At 41.3% G+C, this 15,213-nt stretch overlaps 1 protein-coding gene across 2 annotated transcripts in view; it reads left to right on the top strand.

Annotated features, from left to right (window-relative positions):
* The window catches only part of mxi1 (max interactor 1, dimerization protein), a gene marked incomplete at its 5' end in the record, with an annotated part of 29,929 nt that extends 16,082 nt beyond the window's left edge, over window positions 1–13,847 (top strand). For both annotated transcript variants that reach the window (XM_083906014.1, XM_083906015.1), the window contains 3 exons: window positions 9,386–9,500; window positions 12,146–12,344; window positions 13,520–13,847. In XM_083906014.1, the coding sequence (XP_083762140.1) occupies window positions 9,386–9,500; window positions 12,146–12,344; window positions 13,520–13,683 (478 nt within the window). In that variant the 3' untranslated portion in view covers window positions 13,684–13,847. The remainder of the gene's footprint in view (window positions 1–9,385; window positions 9,501–12,145; window positions 12,345–13,519) is intronic.
* Between the last annotated feature and the right edge of the window lie 1,366 nt (window positions 13,848–15,213).

Genomic DNA, 15,213 nt, shown 5'->3' with positions numbered 1-15,213 from the left:
CCAAGAGAATCCTAGAAGGGACATCTTTAGCAGAAAAGAACAACAACTGCTCTTTGTTTTAACCCAGTGAACCAGTAAACAAAGGTAGTGAGCAAACACAGAGGGCCAATGTATTTTCTGTGGCTGTATTGTAATTCCTACGGTACGATTGTTTTTATTATTGCCGTCTATTTTATATTTCCATCGCATTTTGGAGTTCAAAAGACTTTTTTTTGTTGTCTTTGTTCTGTTGTTCAATAGTAGTGGCCTCTATACAGATGCAGCAAAGCATCATGGGGGAAACGAATGTATAGGCTGCCGTGTGAGCTTGAGCCCTGCCCCTCTCCATGTATATTACATGTCACCGTATGCAGAGTGTGGATCGGCACACCACATGTTCACATGATGTTTTACAGCGTGTGTGAACGGTGGCTATTTTTAAACCTTCAAATAATAAATTAGCAACATTTTTTTTTTCTTTTTTGGAAATGAATGCTCCAAGCCTAGAAAGGAAAAAAAAATCTAACAAATCTGCACCCATATTCCCTGTGTTCGATTTAATTGCCCTCCTCCGCACGGGGAGTTAATTTGCCATTGATTTGACGTAGCGCTCAATGGACATGGCTTAGTCTTCTCTAAATAAGGCTTTGCATTACAAAATACTCTAATTACTCAAAAAGTCTTTGACATCACTGCTAATCATGATTTTGCAACACTAGAGAAGGACTAAAGCAGAAGAATAGAACTCCCCCGTAAAGTCGAGGCCTATTTTTCCTCCGTAAGAGTCTCATTGTTGTGATGATGTCTTAATTCATATCACTGCTGATATGTAATTAGTGTAATAACTGGGTGAAGGGTCAGATTTCTTCTGCCTCCACGTATATTAAAAGTGGGTCAAATTGTGTGTGTGTGTTAAATGTGTTTGTGACAGTGGGGGATTTGCCAAAGCGAAGTGTATTAACTGGTATCTGGGCTGGAAATCTGACCCTCCTTTTTTTTTTTTTTAGAGCACGTTCAGTTATTATGTCATGTTGGATGCCATGAGATGTTATCCATTATTTACGTAAACACAAGTTCAGAATGTAGGGCAGCAATTTTTTTTTTCTCATGGATTAATGGCGTTTGTTTCTGTTGCTTTGTCACTGCTGTTTGCAGCTGTTTTTGTTTCCTGAAATGGGAAAAAAAAATGCCGTTCTGTCCTTGTCGCTCTTCAAACCAGGTGTTCTTTTATTGCCAATTATTTTGTTTCTGCACAAAGACCATAACATGAATATGTATTCTCCCTTTCCCCCCCCCCCCATGCTCACCAGCCCTCTTCTTTTGATACGTACGGCCCACGGGAGATGTCACAACTCACATTTGCTCAAATTTATCTCCGAGGTTCAGACATAAATAATGCTCAGTTTCTTTCCATCAAAGACTTCTTTGCATTCACAGTAATCAAGTAATGTAAAGTAAGTAAACAGGATGCACCTGCAAAACTACATTGAAGTCTAGTCATTGGAAGATTTGATAACGTCGTGGACTGTATAATTTGCACGTAAATGTGCGACTGGATGCATTATTGCAGAAAAGGCTGTTAATGAATTAAAAACATGCGGCTTATTTCTTTGGCAGGCAGTTACCTTACCTAATAAAGTTTGGTTTTTTTCCACCCAGAGTCCCATTATCAAGGCAGTTACTGCTTGCTTACTTACTGAGGAACTCACTGTGGAGTCTTGCGTTTGCCCAATCCACGACAGTCAGCACAAAACACAGGGGGGGAAAAGGCTGGCAACGGTTGAAATACAGGTCCTGTGTTTATACAACTTGGAAAGCAAGACAGTCTGAGGGATTGTTTAAATGAAAAATACTTAAGTGTTTTAAATGTGGGCTTTACTGCCAGCTTGCTGTTTACACTTGTGCCTTTAATTTGCTCCACAGCCACTGCTATATTGTCAAATGCACTTGTCATCTTAATATTGTTGAAATTCCAGCTGGAGGATGTTTTGTCCACATTGCAGTGACAGAAATGTACGTGTTTACGTCCACTGCTGTTGTGTGAATATTGGCAGAAATATGCATTATACACGATACAAGGATTATAATGTAATTACAGTAAATGGTGCCAGTAGTTGTTGACACATGAGGGCATTTTGTTGCCGCTTCCAATCTTTATTGAGGCTATATTATATCCAGGCATGTCGTCGTTCCCCTCATCAGTCCACTCCACACAAACCTCCCTGCGCCTGCTGTTCTTTCCCACAATCTCTGCTGCTTTTTTTCCAAGAACGTGACGTTTCAGTCGCGTGATCGTACTTTTCCGCTGAATCCGTTCCCATTTGGGCTTATTTGCGTTTACCTTTCATACGTACTGCGATTTTTCCACCTCCCTGTAAAAAAATCTTCTGTCTGTGCCTAAAATAGGCCGATGGAAATCCTCCTCATCACTCATATCAGAACATGCAGACTTCCACATATTGTGTGTAGTGTTTTTTCTGCTTAAAAGTTTGGGGTCACTTAGAAACGTCCTTATTTTAGAAGGAATATAACATTAAATGAATCAGAAACACACTTTAAACCTGACACTTTAAACCTGACACGTCACTTTAAATCTGTTGCACAACATCTTACACAACCAGTGTGCACTTTATATACAGTTCTTCTTACTCATGCACATGTTTATACTTATTTCATGCATATATATTATTTTAGTTTTTTTGGTAATATTTATTTACTATTTTTTCTTATGTATATTATACTTTTTAAAACATTTCTTTCTACTTTATGCTGGTATTTTTGAGTGGACAGCAAAGTAAGAATTTCATTGTACAGGGAAACGTGTTTCCTTACTGTGCATATGACAATAAACACTTTGAATCTTGAATCTTGAATCTCTATACATATACATACGTTCTAGCTGCAAACATCTATGTACATAGTGTTCTAATGGTACGTTGTGTTTGCTAAGGCTATAAAAATCATTATTTCTAATCTTGTCAATGTCTTGACTATATTTTCTATTCATTTTGCAACTCTTTCGATTAATAAAAGTGTGATTTTAATGGCAAACACAACAAAATTGTATAGGTGACCCCAAACTTTTGAACGATAGTGTAGTTTGATGCAATTCAGCGACATGTGAGACCGACACAGGAGATGGAGAGAGCAGACGATTTGAACACAAATACAATTTCAGCAGGCCAATCAGGCAAGGCTTTGCATTCGGAATCACAAAACCAAGATTTGTGTTGGATTTGCGCGAGTGCCCGTGGCTCCTGTGGGAGCTGGGGTGACAGTGGGAGGATGAGGAGGAAAGGTGCAGTTCAGTGACCCTGGGCCGACTCGCTGCTCGTTCACATGTCAAAGCCAAAAAGGCAGAGCTGCCTGCCTGCGTGCCCATCTGGGGCCCATCGGGAACAGGAGCCAAAAGAACACACAAGCATGAAAAGACACACACACACACATGCTGGTCGAGTGGAAGTGCCCTTTTGTCTCAGGAGGAATGGAAACCCTGTCTTGGATAGAAGTGTTTATATTTTACAGTCCCATATCTTCCCTCTTGTTGATTATCTAGAATGGATGAAACAAACATAGTAATCATAATAAGAAGTGCAATTGTTGTACATTTAGTGCCACATTTGCTTCTCCCAATAAATACAAAGTATGCCAATGATGTTTCAAGGTCATTTTGAATCTAAGCCACCTTTTATTCAGATGCCCTGCACAGCAGATGCATGACAATAAGCCGCCCGTCTGAGCTGTGTATGTTTATCATTTAAGTTTCAGGTAACCACCAGCAGCTTTAGATGTGGTTTCCTTTATATGGTCGCTTGCATTATACATCAATCTGTATCAACAGCCAGAGAGAGTGAGGATTTCAAAAGCAGCCGTTTGCTCAGATGCGACCAAAAAAACGGCTGCAGAACAAACAACGCGATAATGAAAGATGTATTTGTATTCGCCTTTTATTTCCAGGAATCTCTGAATACGAGGACAAAGGCGGCTGTTTTGTTGTCAGTGAGGGATTTAATGTCCCCCGCTCTTGCGTGACAGATCCTGGTAGCAACTGCCCACATGTTATGTAATATGTGACGGATAGAGAGTTTTCCTATTTAGGCAATCTTCACTGGCAAAGCTCACTGTGCCACTCATTAAACACAGCAACACAGTGTTGATATGCAAGAATCTTGATTTGCTTTCTGTTTATTGTAACAGAAAATCAAAAAATAAGCTGAAGAAGTATTGATGATGGAAATAAAAATGGAATATTGATGATTGTTTTACTTCAATGCTCAGGGCTCTGTTTTATTGATCCAAGTTCCTAGTCACCGATAGGCTGACCGATGACTGGATCTGTTACTATAAAACACTGATAATGGCCACTTTTTGATGTCACATTTGTGTCATAACTGGTGCAGCATTTCCAGGAAAGGCACACCAGATACATGCGCTGTAAATGATCACATGACAACCCTCAACCATTCATATCAGTGAAATGACACATGAACCTAGCTCCTGCGTCACTCAACAGCTTGCTTTTTTTTATTACATAGCCTCTCAGGTACATCTCAAGTGAGGGAACCGTGCAGCATTTTTTTTTAAAGAGCTCTCGCCTATTTTTGCCACGAGTAGCATTCATTGCACATCAAAAATCACAGAGAAAATAATCTTTCACCGCAGTCTGTATCTGCCACAAATGTTTGTGTTTGTTTCAAAGTAAAAGCACTCTGCTTTTAAAGTTCCATGAATCAATTTTTTATTTTATTTTTTAAAGCAAGGCTTTTATTGTGAAACATTTGCAGCACTAACAGATGTGCAGCTTCACACTGAAGGGTCCTGGCAAAGTTCAGTTTAGAGTTTTTTAGTAGACTAAAAATAAAAAGATGAACTTCATTTTATGGTTTTGTCTTATAGGCTTTTATTTTTCATCTGACATGAACTTTTTTTTTATTCTATATTGGTTTTTTTTTTAATTATTATTCATTGTCAAAAATGACAAAAAATATTATTTAATTTAATTAATTTGATGTTAAAGTCAGATGATTTTTAAATATTTTCTATTGGATTTAACCACATAATGATTTTCCAGACCTTTGCTTGAGGTGTTTTTTTAATTTTTTACCTCTTGGGATTTGAACTGGCTACCCCGTGATGTACCCGTGGAGTAAAATGCAATGCATGTCTACATTGTGCCCGTGCAACAGCACTTGTCAAATTGCGTTTAAGGTGTAAAATGCATTAAAGCAGTTACATTACCGTTTACTATTCGCATTAAAAGCAAAGCAGATTTCCAGGAATTAGGAAAGCACTTTCCTGCAGAAGAAACGGGTCTTTTAAATGACCTACATGTGTACACGGCAATGATTGGTCAAATAACAAGCTAACCAATTTCATTTGTAAAGCACCAACGATCAATTCAGCTTTGTTGGATGTGTGAGATATAATATTAATATTAAGTTTTTATCATCCAGACTTGCCACAATAACTTTAGCCTTCTGACTCCACCCATGATGTCCTTTCACCAAGTCTACTTCACCAGTCCTTAGCCTCAGCAGCTGAGGACATTAGGTAAATCCACGTTTGTTTGTGTAACTAGCAGCAGTCTTTTCCAAGAACCTGGGGGAAAGTAGGCTCTGTTGGCGGTTGCTGTGTTATGTGGCTAGAAGAGGGTGGAGGCAAAGAGACGCTCTGGCTGCAGCGTGCAGGTATTTATGGTCATAAGCTGCCACTCATATTGTAATCTCCAGATGGCTTAAGCTCTTTAGCGTTGGGTCTCCATGATAAACAAGCCTTTCGGGGTTAAGTTACCGGTCTTTGTGGAATCGCGGGTATCCCTTGGCTTGTGACCTTTCTGACATTCGTTCGTGAGTTATTGTAGCTCGCGGTGTTGGTGCAGTCCGACCAGATAAACATGTCTCCGCTGCCTGCGGCTCCAGTGAAATAATTCCTCCCAGAATTTGAAATAGTTGCCCACTGAGAATGACTGCTTTTAATTTCACCAGACAGTTCAGTGTGATTACCATGAATTACACAATATAGTGCACAGTGTTCCTGCACTACTCCCTCTGTTGCTTTCGGGAGCTTCTTTGCTCTCTAGTTATCAGAGTGTTCCACAGTAGAGCACACCATGCACCCAGAGATTAGGATACAGGCCATGCAGGCGTCTCGTATGTCTGTCTATCGATAAGAGACACAGCGAGGGCGTGATGAATGCTACCAAGCAAAAGCTTGTGTTGCTGTTAGAGAAGAAGTATGTAGGGTCACGGAAACCGGAGCCAAAGTGCTGCAGCATATGACAACATGGCAGTCGACTCCTTTTCTTCTTCTTCCTCCCCCTCATCATCATCATCACATGGGTGTTGAAGGGTGTTTTTTGCTTTCACACTGACTCGGCAAAAAGTGGCGAATCAGCAGCCCAACAAGTCATTTCTCTCACCGCACTTACTAATAGAAGTCTTAGTGTTAACAACCATAATGGGATGTTATTTAGGCGCTGCGCGGAATGCAGAGCGCTCTCTGCGGCCGCCGCACCACCGTGTCCTCAATAAGATCATCATGTCAGTGGGTCAGTCAGTGAGGATGGGTGGAAGGACAGGAGTGGTTGTTAAGTGGAAGTTATCTGGGGTTGTCTGCTGAGATGGTTGTTTTAATCTGGATAAGAGTCTGGGAGAAGACTGATGTCTTCAGTGTCTGGACTTTTTCAGTTTTGACGCCTGGTAGGCCAGACAGAGAAATGCATGGGCCCCATACATGACCAGTGTGTCCTTCTCTGCCCTCGCACAGTCAAGCAGCATGATAACATAGTCTGCTTAAGCCTTAAAACTGGAACATTCACAAGCAAGCATGTGTATAATGTGAAATTATAGTTGTGTCGGCTCCTCTGCTACAGCAGCACAATAAATGATTTAGTGCCACAGCAGAACATTCTTTGTACGTGACCCACTTCATTTGAAATATTGTTAAAAATCATAGCAAATTGCTGTAAATTGCACTTAATGCATTGGTTCAACACAACCAGGTCTCAAATTAATTTTAATTACAGCACTGAAACAAAATGGAGGTCAGTCGTGGTGTCCACACTGCCTCCCAGGTGGAGCCGTCTGTGCCTTCAGGCTGCTGTGAAAGAGCATGAATGTGAATAATTGCCCGCCGATAACTGCGCGTGTGGTCAGATGGTGTTGTTGAAGATGACAGAGGAAGATTACAGATGACATTGTTTGACGCTTTCACAGAGCAATGGTGAGTGCGACTCTCCACGGTGAATAGAGCTGATTACACAGACAGACAGACGGACGACCTGAGCCAGACTTGTCTTGGCTGTGGCGACACATTATGGTTAAAACCCATTACTCTGAGGATATTTTGACATTGTGAGGAAAGGCTGCCCACAACTAAGAATTCTATCTGTATTCTACCGGTTATTCCTCGATTAATCGCGTAATCTGATTTTTTTTTTTGGATAATAATAATGGAAGCTGTAGCATCGTTCTCTTCTTCTTTGATAGGAATGCGCCTTGTTTCCGGCGTCCAGACTTGTACCGTCACCCTGTGGTGAAGCCGGATACTACAGGACCCTGACGTGCAAATATACCAGGGTTCGCGAAATGTGACGCGCAATGCTTGCGGCATGTGCACGGAAGTGTACCAGGGCCTTAAGCCTTGTTTATGCTTGCACGTGACACTGTGTGCACGGAGGCGTTTATGCTCAACGCGTTGTTCGTTGCAGTATTCGCCTCAACGGCAGGGGGCGTACAACCAAAATATTCTGTGAATAAGCAGGAAGTCGACGTGTGCCGACGTCTTTAGCCAACATGGCGACACATGCTGTATCTATATATGACTTTAGCACAGTTGGTACAAAGTTTATTTTACTGCTTTGTTGCGTGGTGCCTTTCAATCAATAAGTAATACAGAACGCGCACTATAAACACACAACATTCAAGACAGTAGAGATGGCGTAAGTAAAGTACGTTGACGAGCAACAGTAGTAATCAACATCGTCTCGACACCTTTTGGAGCCGTCGCGCCCAGTCCGACACAGGATATGACGTATTTTTTGTCTCGTGCCCGGTACGATATGGCGACCGAAAACCTAGCTTTACGGGGGCAGCCCTACCGTGAGGACATTTTAGCAGGTCCTCGCAGCTTGGGGTTTAAGACATGGCTTAGAATTGGGTTAGGGTTATGTTAAGGGTGAGGGTGGATGTGTTCGAGATAGTTACGGTTAGTTTAAGAGGGGAGGGAATGCATTTTGTCTTTGAATGTCATCACAAGTTGGTTTGTGTGTGTGTGTCTTGTGACTCCCAAACTTAAACGACTTACAGACTGAACTGGAGATTCTTTTCATTCACTCTCCATATGTACATCACTCGTCTCGTGCAGTTAAAGCACACACACACACACACGCGCTGTAATGGTTTAATGGCTTGTACTCCTCTCGTGTTCTTATCAGCATCCATGCATAGCTTAACTCCCCCACCATGCACACACATAGACAGACAGGCAGATACACTGTATCGAGCACTCGCATGTCTCCACCCGTCTTAAAGTGACAGAGCGTAGCAGAGAGAGCACTCCAGCCCAGTGAATTCCTTCTCTGCTGCCGTGTGCTTGTCTCCTCGGGACTCCCCATAGAGATACAGTGTAGTTCCTGAGCCGGGGGGATCGCTCCACTGAGTCCACCGGCTTCACATCTCTCCACTCTTTGCTTCAGGGCGAAACTGATAGGACAGGTCCTGCTAATGGAGTGCTGATTGTGTTATAGCCATAATTATCTCTCTTTACCTCTTGACTCGGGGCCATTAGCAGGATAGATAGTACAGAATAAGGGACTGTCAGGAAGATGGAGTGTACAAGACAAGCGTGGTCCAGGAAATGCCGTTGCGCACGTCTACCCTCCCCCCCTCTCTCTCTCAGCTGAAACTTGTTGTTTGTAAAGTAGGCAAGGAGACGGAAAACTATAGCTGTGAGCAACAACTATATCTCGGATACCATATGTAACCTACTGTGTTGAACATGACATGTCATATCTGCAGCTCGGATTCTCAAATACCACACACCGGCTATCTAGAAGTACCCAATATTTTTTTATATAGATATTTTATATTCAGTATTTATATATAAAAGGCTAATATAATGCACTACTCATGTCGTTTTTAGATACTTCACTGCAGAAATGTCACGCATTATATCATCAGATGTGTACTAAACATTAGATTATCCTACAGTGAGAATCTTCTGACCTTTTGACAGAATGCACCGGGTTTCAAACTGGATTGTACTGGTTTCAATTGAAATCGCCACACAAGCAAGACGAGTCAAGAAATCTGGCTTGCTGCCCGAGCAAAAACAAAAGCGTTCGCCCTTTCTGTTGTCTTATCTCACAACAGTGTTCTTCTTTTTTTGCTGTCGTCGTTCTTTGTAGACGAGCTCACCTGCGGCTGTGTCTGGAGCGGTTGAAGACCCTCATACCTCTGGGACCTGACTGCAATCGCCACACCACTCTGGGCCTGCTCAACAAAGCCAAAGCACACATAAAGGTAAAGCATCAGCCGAGCTGCAGCAGGTCCCGGTCACCTTTTTTTTTTTACTGTCGTAAACATCAACTACAGATGGAAAGAAGGAAAATAATAACACTGAATGGTGACACAAGAGTGTTTTTACAACTGAACTGAGCAAAAAAAGTGCAGCGCCTTGCTGAAATGGCTCATTAAGTCGTTAATTAGCCAGGGTTGTACTATTGTTAAAGTGTAAGGGGGGTAGAATAAATGTTTTATTTTTAGTGCTGGGCATGTTAACGCGATATCGTTAGCGCATGATATCCAGGCACCATTTACCAGTTAGCTTCGTTAGCTGCGTTAGCTCCTTTCACGCGCCTACAGTCGAACTGGAGCGGTCTGTTTATTAAACGAAAAGAGCAACGCTACCAATAACTAGCGTGCCTGAGTACTGCGGTTAGCGTTAATTTAGAGACTCATTTTAACAATCCGGAGTCGCGTAAACATGGCGTCACGCGCGTTTTTTTCCCGCGTCAGTCATCATGGAAGCACGGCATGCGTTAACGTGCGCTAACATTGACACCGTTTACCGCTGTTAATGCGTTAACGTGTCCAACACTATTTATTTTAAATCTGCATATGTTTCAAGTATTCCAGTGTCCCAATAAAGTGATGGAGAAACACTTAAAGAGCATGGTCGTTATATTTTGCACAGTTCTGTTTACAAATGAAAAATAAACCACTTTAATGTCTGAAAAATAAATCCATCCTTAGATTTAATTTATTCTGACCTTTAGTCAGCTCCGTACCACTATTAATATGAAAGTTAGAGTATCTGTGTCTCTGTTGTTTTACATGCAGTTATTGAGTGCAGCGCAGCTTTGATCGACTGGAGCGTTAAATGAGAACCATTTTAGTGTGTGAACACGATGTAGGAAATTAGTTTGAAGTGAAAACCTGCGTTAAGTTAAGGATTTACCTGCAGGAAACTTCCATTAACATATGTGTTGTGGACTTGTAAATAAATATGAAAATCATGGATACAAACTGGTAATCACAAGGTCACGAGTGAGACTTTCCCTGCCTGATAATCCAGGCTTCAGCTGTGTATGTAATGCGTTAAGACATCAGCTCCATGCCTTCCATCCCGTGGAACAACAGACATGTGACTGCCTCAGACTGAGCAGGCCGCATGCGAGAAGCCCTGTGTGGCGTGCGTTCGTGTAACAGACAGGGAGAGCATAAAGACCATATTGTTATATACAGTATATACATATGTATACACACACAAACACTCGCTCTATTAGCGCCACATCTCTGCACTTCTCCTGTCAGCTCGAGTCAATCCGTTGCTTATTGATGGCCTATTGTTTTGGTCCGTCGCCGGGAGTCACGCTCGTCAGTGACGATGGTCGTGACATAAGGCTGGGAGGTTGGAGCGCGGCGCAGTATCAGTTCCTGCCATCAGTCTCACTCTTAGTGTAATCGTACAAGAAGTAAAACAGGCAGTGAGTACAGTGCGTTTTTACATCAGGCACCAGCTCTCAGCTGTTGACGTGTTAATTAAAGGAGATATGTTATGCAAAATCAACTTTTTAATCATTTTAATACTTATATTTGCGACTCTGGAGGCCCTATGAGTAGACAAGGTGTGAAGAAAGATGACTTTTGTGGACATAAAACAATGCAATGTTGACTTCCGCACTCATTGCTACGTCACAATGAGATATTCCTGGAATTGTTGTCTCACGGAGCTCCGCTTTGTCCCTAAAAAAAGAGAGCGTGGAAGTCTGCAAAGTGTTCTATTCTTGGCTGCACAGTGCAGCACAGAGTTCTACACAAACTTCCAGCCTCAGAGGATTTACGTGTCCGGTGAATACATTGTATATATGACGGCAATGTGACGGCTAGAGTCAGCAAATGATGGCTTTTCCCAAATGCTAACTGCTGTTAGCTGCCGGAGCCTCAGTGACATAGTTTCCTGTGTCTCATTTGCATTTAAAGAGACAGGCACTCAAAACCGAGCGTTGTGAACAGGGCTGTTTTGTTCAGGGTGATTGAACTGCTGTGGTGCTTCGTCCTTAAGGTATTTTGACCAAAGCACATCACAGACATGTTCATTAGGACACCAGGGAACTAGATCAACTAGTAGAAATAGAGTATAATATGTCTACTTTAAGTCATCTGACCTCAACTGTAAATGAGTTTGACTCCCCTGATTTGGCGACAGTGCTTTTATTTTAATTTGTTCACATTTCTCAACATCAGTGACCAAAAAAACAAATATTAGGCCGAAGCTTGAGGCTTATTTTAGCCCAACCTGTACAATGGATAAGACAAAGTTCTGGGGCTGAATGACAAAACAGACGTGTGTGTCTTTGACAGGTTTTTGATAGCAGAGGAATTTCCATACAGACAAATCTCCAGTGTCTTTATCTCCTGCGTATCTCTGCATTCTCGTCTCAGGTCTTCCTCCAGCTCTCCGTCTCTCTCTCTTATCTGCTCTGTACGTCTTCGCCCGTCTGTCCCTCCGTCTCTGCCTGCACACGCCCTTCTTTTGTCTCACCTTCTCACTTTGTTTTTGTCTTGCATTCCTCCCCTCCTTCATGCTTACATTTATCTCAGTGCTCTACTCTTATAGTTGACCTCTTCTCCGTCTCCCCTGCCGAATCTCTCTCATCTGTCAGAAACTTGAAGAGGTGGACAGGAAGAGCCAGTACCAGCTGGAGTCTCTGGAGCGTGAGCAGAGGCACCTCCAGCGGCAGCTGGAGCTGCTGGGGGGAGGCAGCGGCGCCGCAGCCCAGAGCAGCCCAGGAGAGGGGGAGAGGATACGCATGGATAGTGTGGGCTCTGCCCTCTGTTCTGACCGCTCTGACTCTGACCAAGGTGAGGAGGGATTGTTAATTTAGTGACTCTGAGGCCATCAAAACACTCCAGCTGCTCTCTGGGCTAATTTTACAACACCGTTCAGAGCCCCATAGGGACTGTAGGTGAAGTGAGGTGGAAGTAATAGATTCCTTGGCATAGAGACTTGAATGCATATGCTTTGAAAAAGAATGTAAAGGTCCAGTATGTAAGATTTAGGAGACTTAATTGGCTGATATTTGATATAGTACCCATCAGTGTAGAGCTGCCTTAAAATGATGTTTCTACAGCAGATAAATATATACATATATATATATTTTTTTTGTATATATACACATATCTACTATGAAAGCATATATGTATACATGTGTGTATATATATATATATATATACATATGTGTATATGTATTATTATTATTATTCATTACATTTCTAGAGCGCTTTTCTGTGTGTATATGTATATATATATGTATATTTGTGTGTATATATATCTATATGTATATATGTGGATATATACATATGTATGTATATATATGTATACTTACATATATGTGTCTATATGTATATACTTACATATATATGTATATGTATGTATGTACGTGCGTATACCTATATGTATGCGTATGTGTATGTATTTATCCGTATATATGTATGTGTATGCATACATATATATACGTGTACGTATTTATCCGTATATATTTATGTGTATGTGCATATATACGTGTACATATATCTACCTATATATGTATACATATATATCTATATATATATATATCTATATATATATATATAGATATATATATTTATGTATATATATATTTATGTATATATATATATACATATATTTTTGTACGTACATACATTTATGTATGTATGCGTATATATGTGTGTGTATCTGTAAATATATACGTATGTGTATATATAGGTATATATGTGTATATATTTATATGTGCTTTCATGGTAGAATATCCTTACTGTTGCATTTACGCTTTAGTTTGTCATGTTTTCCTTATGGGAAAATACCAGCGGGCAAAACTAAATTAGTGAGAGGATCAAAAAAACTGTGTGAGAAAAATACATATGAAGACTATTCTCTTTCCTTTTCCTCTGTTGCCTCCAGCCTTCATTCACAAGTTGTCTCTTTTTTGTGTGTGTGTGTGTGTGTGTTTCTCCTCCCTCTCTGTTCTCGGCTGCAGAGGAGATCGAGGTGGATGTCGAAAGCACGGAGTTCTCCCATGGAGAGCTGGACAGTGTGAGCACGGCCAGCACCAGCGACCTGGACGACCACAGCAGCCTGCAGAGCATGGCCAGCGACGAGGGCTACTCCTCCTGCAGTGTCAAACTTGCCTTCTCCTCCTAGAGCCTCACGTCGTTCCTGACAAAACCCACCCACGTCTGTTTATCCACCCGGCCACACCTACACACACACACACACACACACACACACACACACACACACACACACACACACACACACACACACACCTCAGACGACCTTTAAATTACCCCCACCACCACTCCAGACACCGCGGACCCAAACACAGTGACAATTTGATGTTCTCCTCTTTTAAAGGAAGACGGTTGATATGAAAATTTGACATCATTGTACATTTTTAATCCTGTAATTTAAAACGAATGACTGATTTTACTCTTTTTTTTTTTTTAATATTCACAATCCCCAATTTGATTCAAAAATGCACTTAAATTCATATACATTTTGAAAAAAAAACTTTCCCCCCCCCTGTGGGTTCATGTGTGATGATCCTGGTAATCCCGTCCCGATGTGGTGTCGATGGGCCTGGATAATGGGGAACGGTGTCCGATGATGTGGACTTGAATTGAAACACTGTGCGGGTGAACTTTGTCATATCAACACAGCGAAGAAGAAAAAAAGAAAAACGTCCTTCCAGCCTTGAGTTTAATCCTCGTCTTAATTGTCTCTTTCCAACACCGCGGGAGGCGCTCGGACACTTGAATTGGTGCTATTGTGAAACAAACCAGTGTGGAAGCAGATGAGAAACACCACTACTAAGCTTCTAAAGCAAACAAACAAAAGTGTGTCTGTCGTGATTGTTTCCGATCAAGCGTGGAGGAAAACAACCACAAAAGAATTGGGACGTGTGTGTGTGTGTGTGGAGGGGGGGGGGGCATTCCTGTCGAATGTGGTGCTCGCTGCATTTCGAAAGAGTGGAAATTGTATGTGTGTGTGTGTGTGTGTCTTTTGTTTTGGTTTCTTTACCCTCGACAAGCAGCTACGACAAGCAATCCTGCACTTGCCTACTTTAGAGCTGTCCATAGAAACGGCACAAACCAAGTCCTTTAAAAAAAATAAATAAATAAGAAAAGACACAAAAAACAGCAACAAGGTCCAAACTATGACAGCAAAACCGTGGAATAGATCCCCCCCATCCTCTTTCCAGCAGTAACGAGCAATAACTCCGGTCGTTGTTTTATTTTTCTCTTCTCCCGACACACTCGCACGTGACCGTCCAAAAACTTTTTTTTTTTTTTTAATGTATATACAAATAGATTATTAAATAAAATTTTAGAAAATATTTTTTTTGTATATAAAAAATAGACGATTTACGGAGCCCCCGAAGTGACATGAGGGAGAAAAAAAAACCGGAATAAAACTTGAAACCTAGAGTTTCAAACTCGAGATTTCGACTTTCAAAACAAAAAAATACACTCAATTCATTCTTGATTTTTTGGAAAGTTGAGAATTCGAGTTTCAAACTATTGACGAAAAAAAAATAAATTCATCATTATTTGGAAATGAAATCTCGACTTTGAAACTCGAGATTTCAAGTTTGTTTGTTTTTTTCGTCAATTTATTATTATTTTTTTGGTCTTCTTTTTTTTTTTTTTTTACCTCATGTCACTTCGGGGG

The sequence above is a fragment of the Microchirus variegatus genome (assembly GCF_963457635.1).
Source record: "Microchirus variegatus genome assembly, chromosome: 19".
NCBI classification, from domain to species: Eukaryota; Metazoa; Chordata; class Actinopteri; order Pleuronectiformes; family Soleidae; genus Microchirus; species Microchirus variegatus.
Note: the sequence above shows the minus strand (reverse complement) of the source record. Positions and strands in the feature narration are given on the sequence as shown.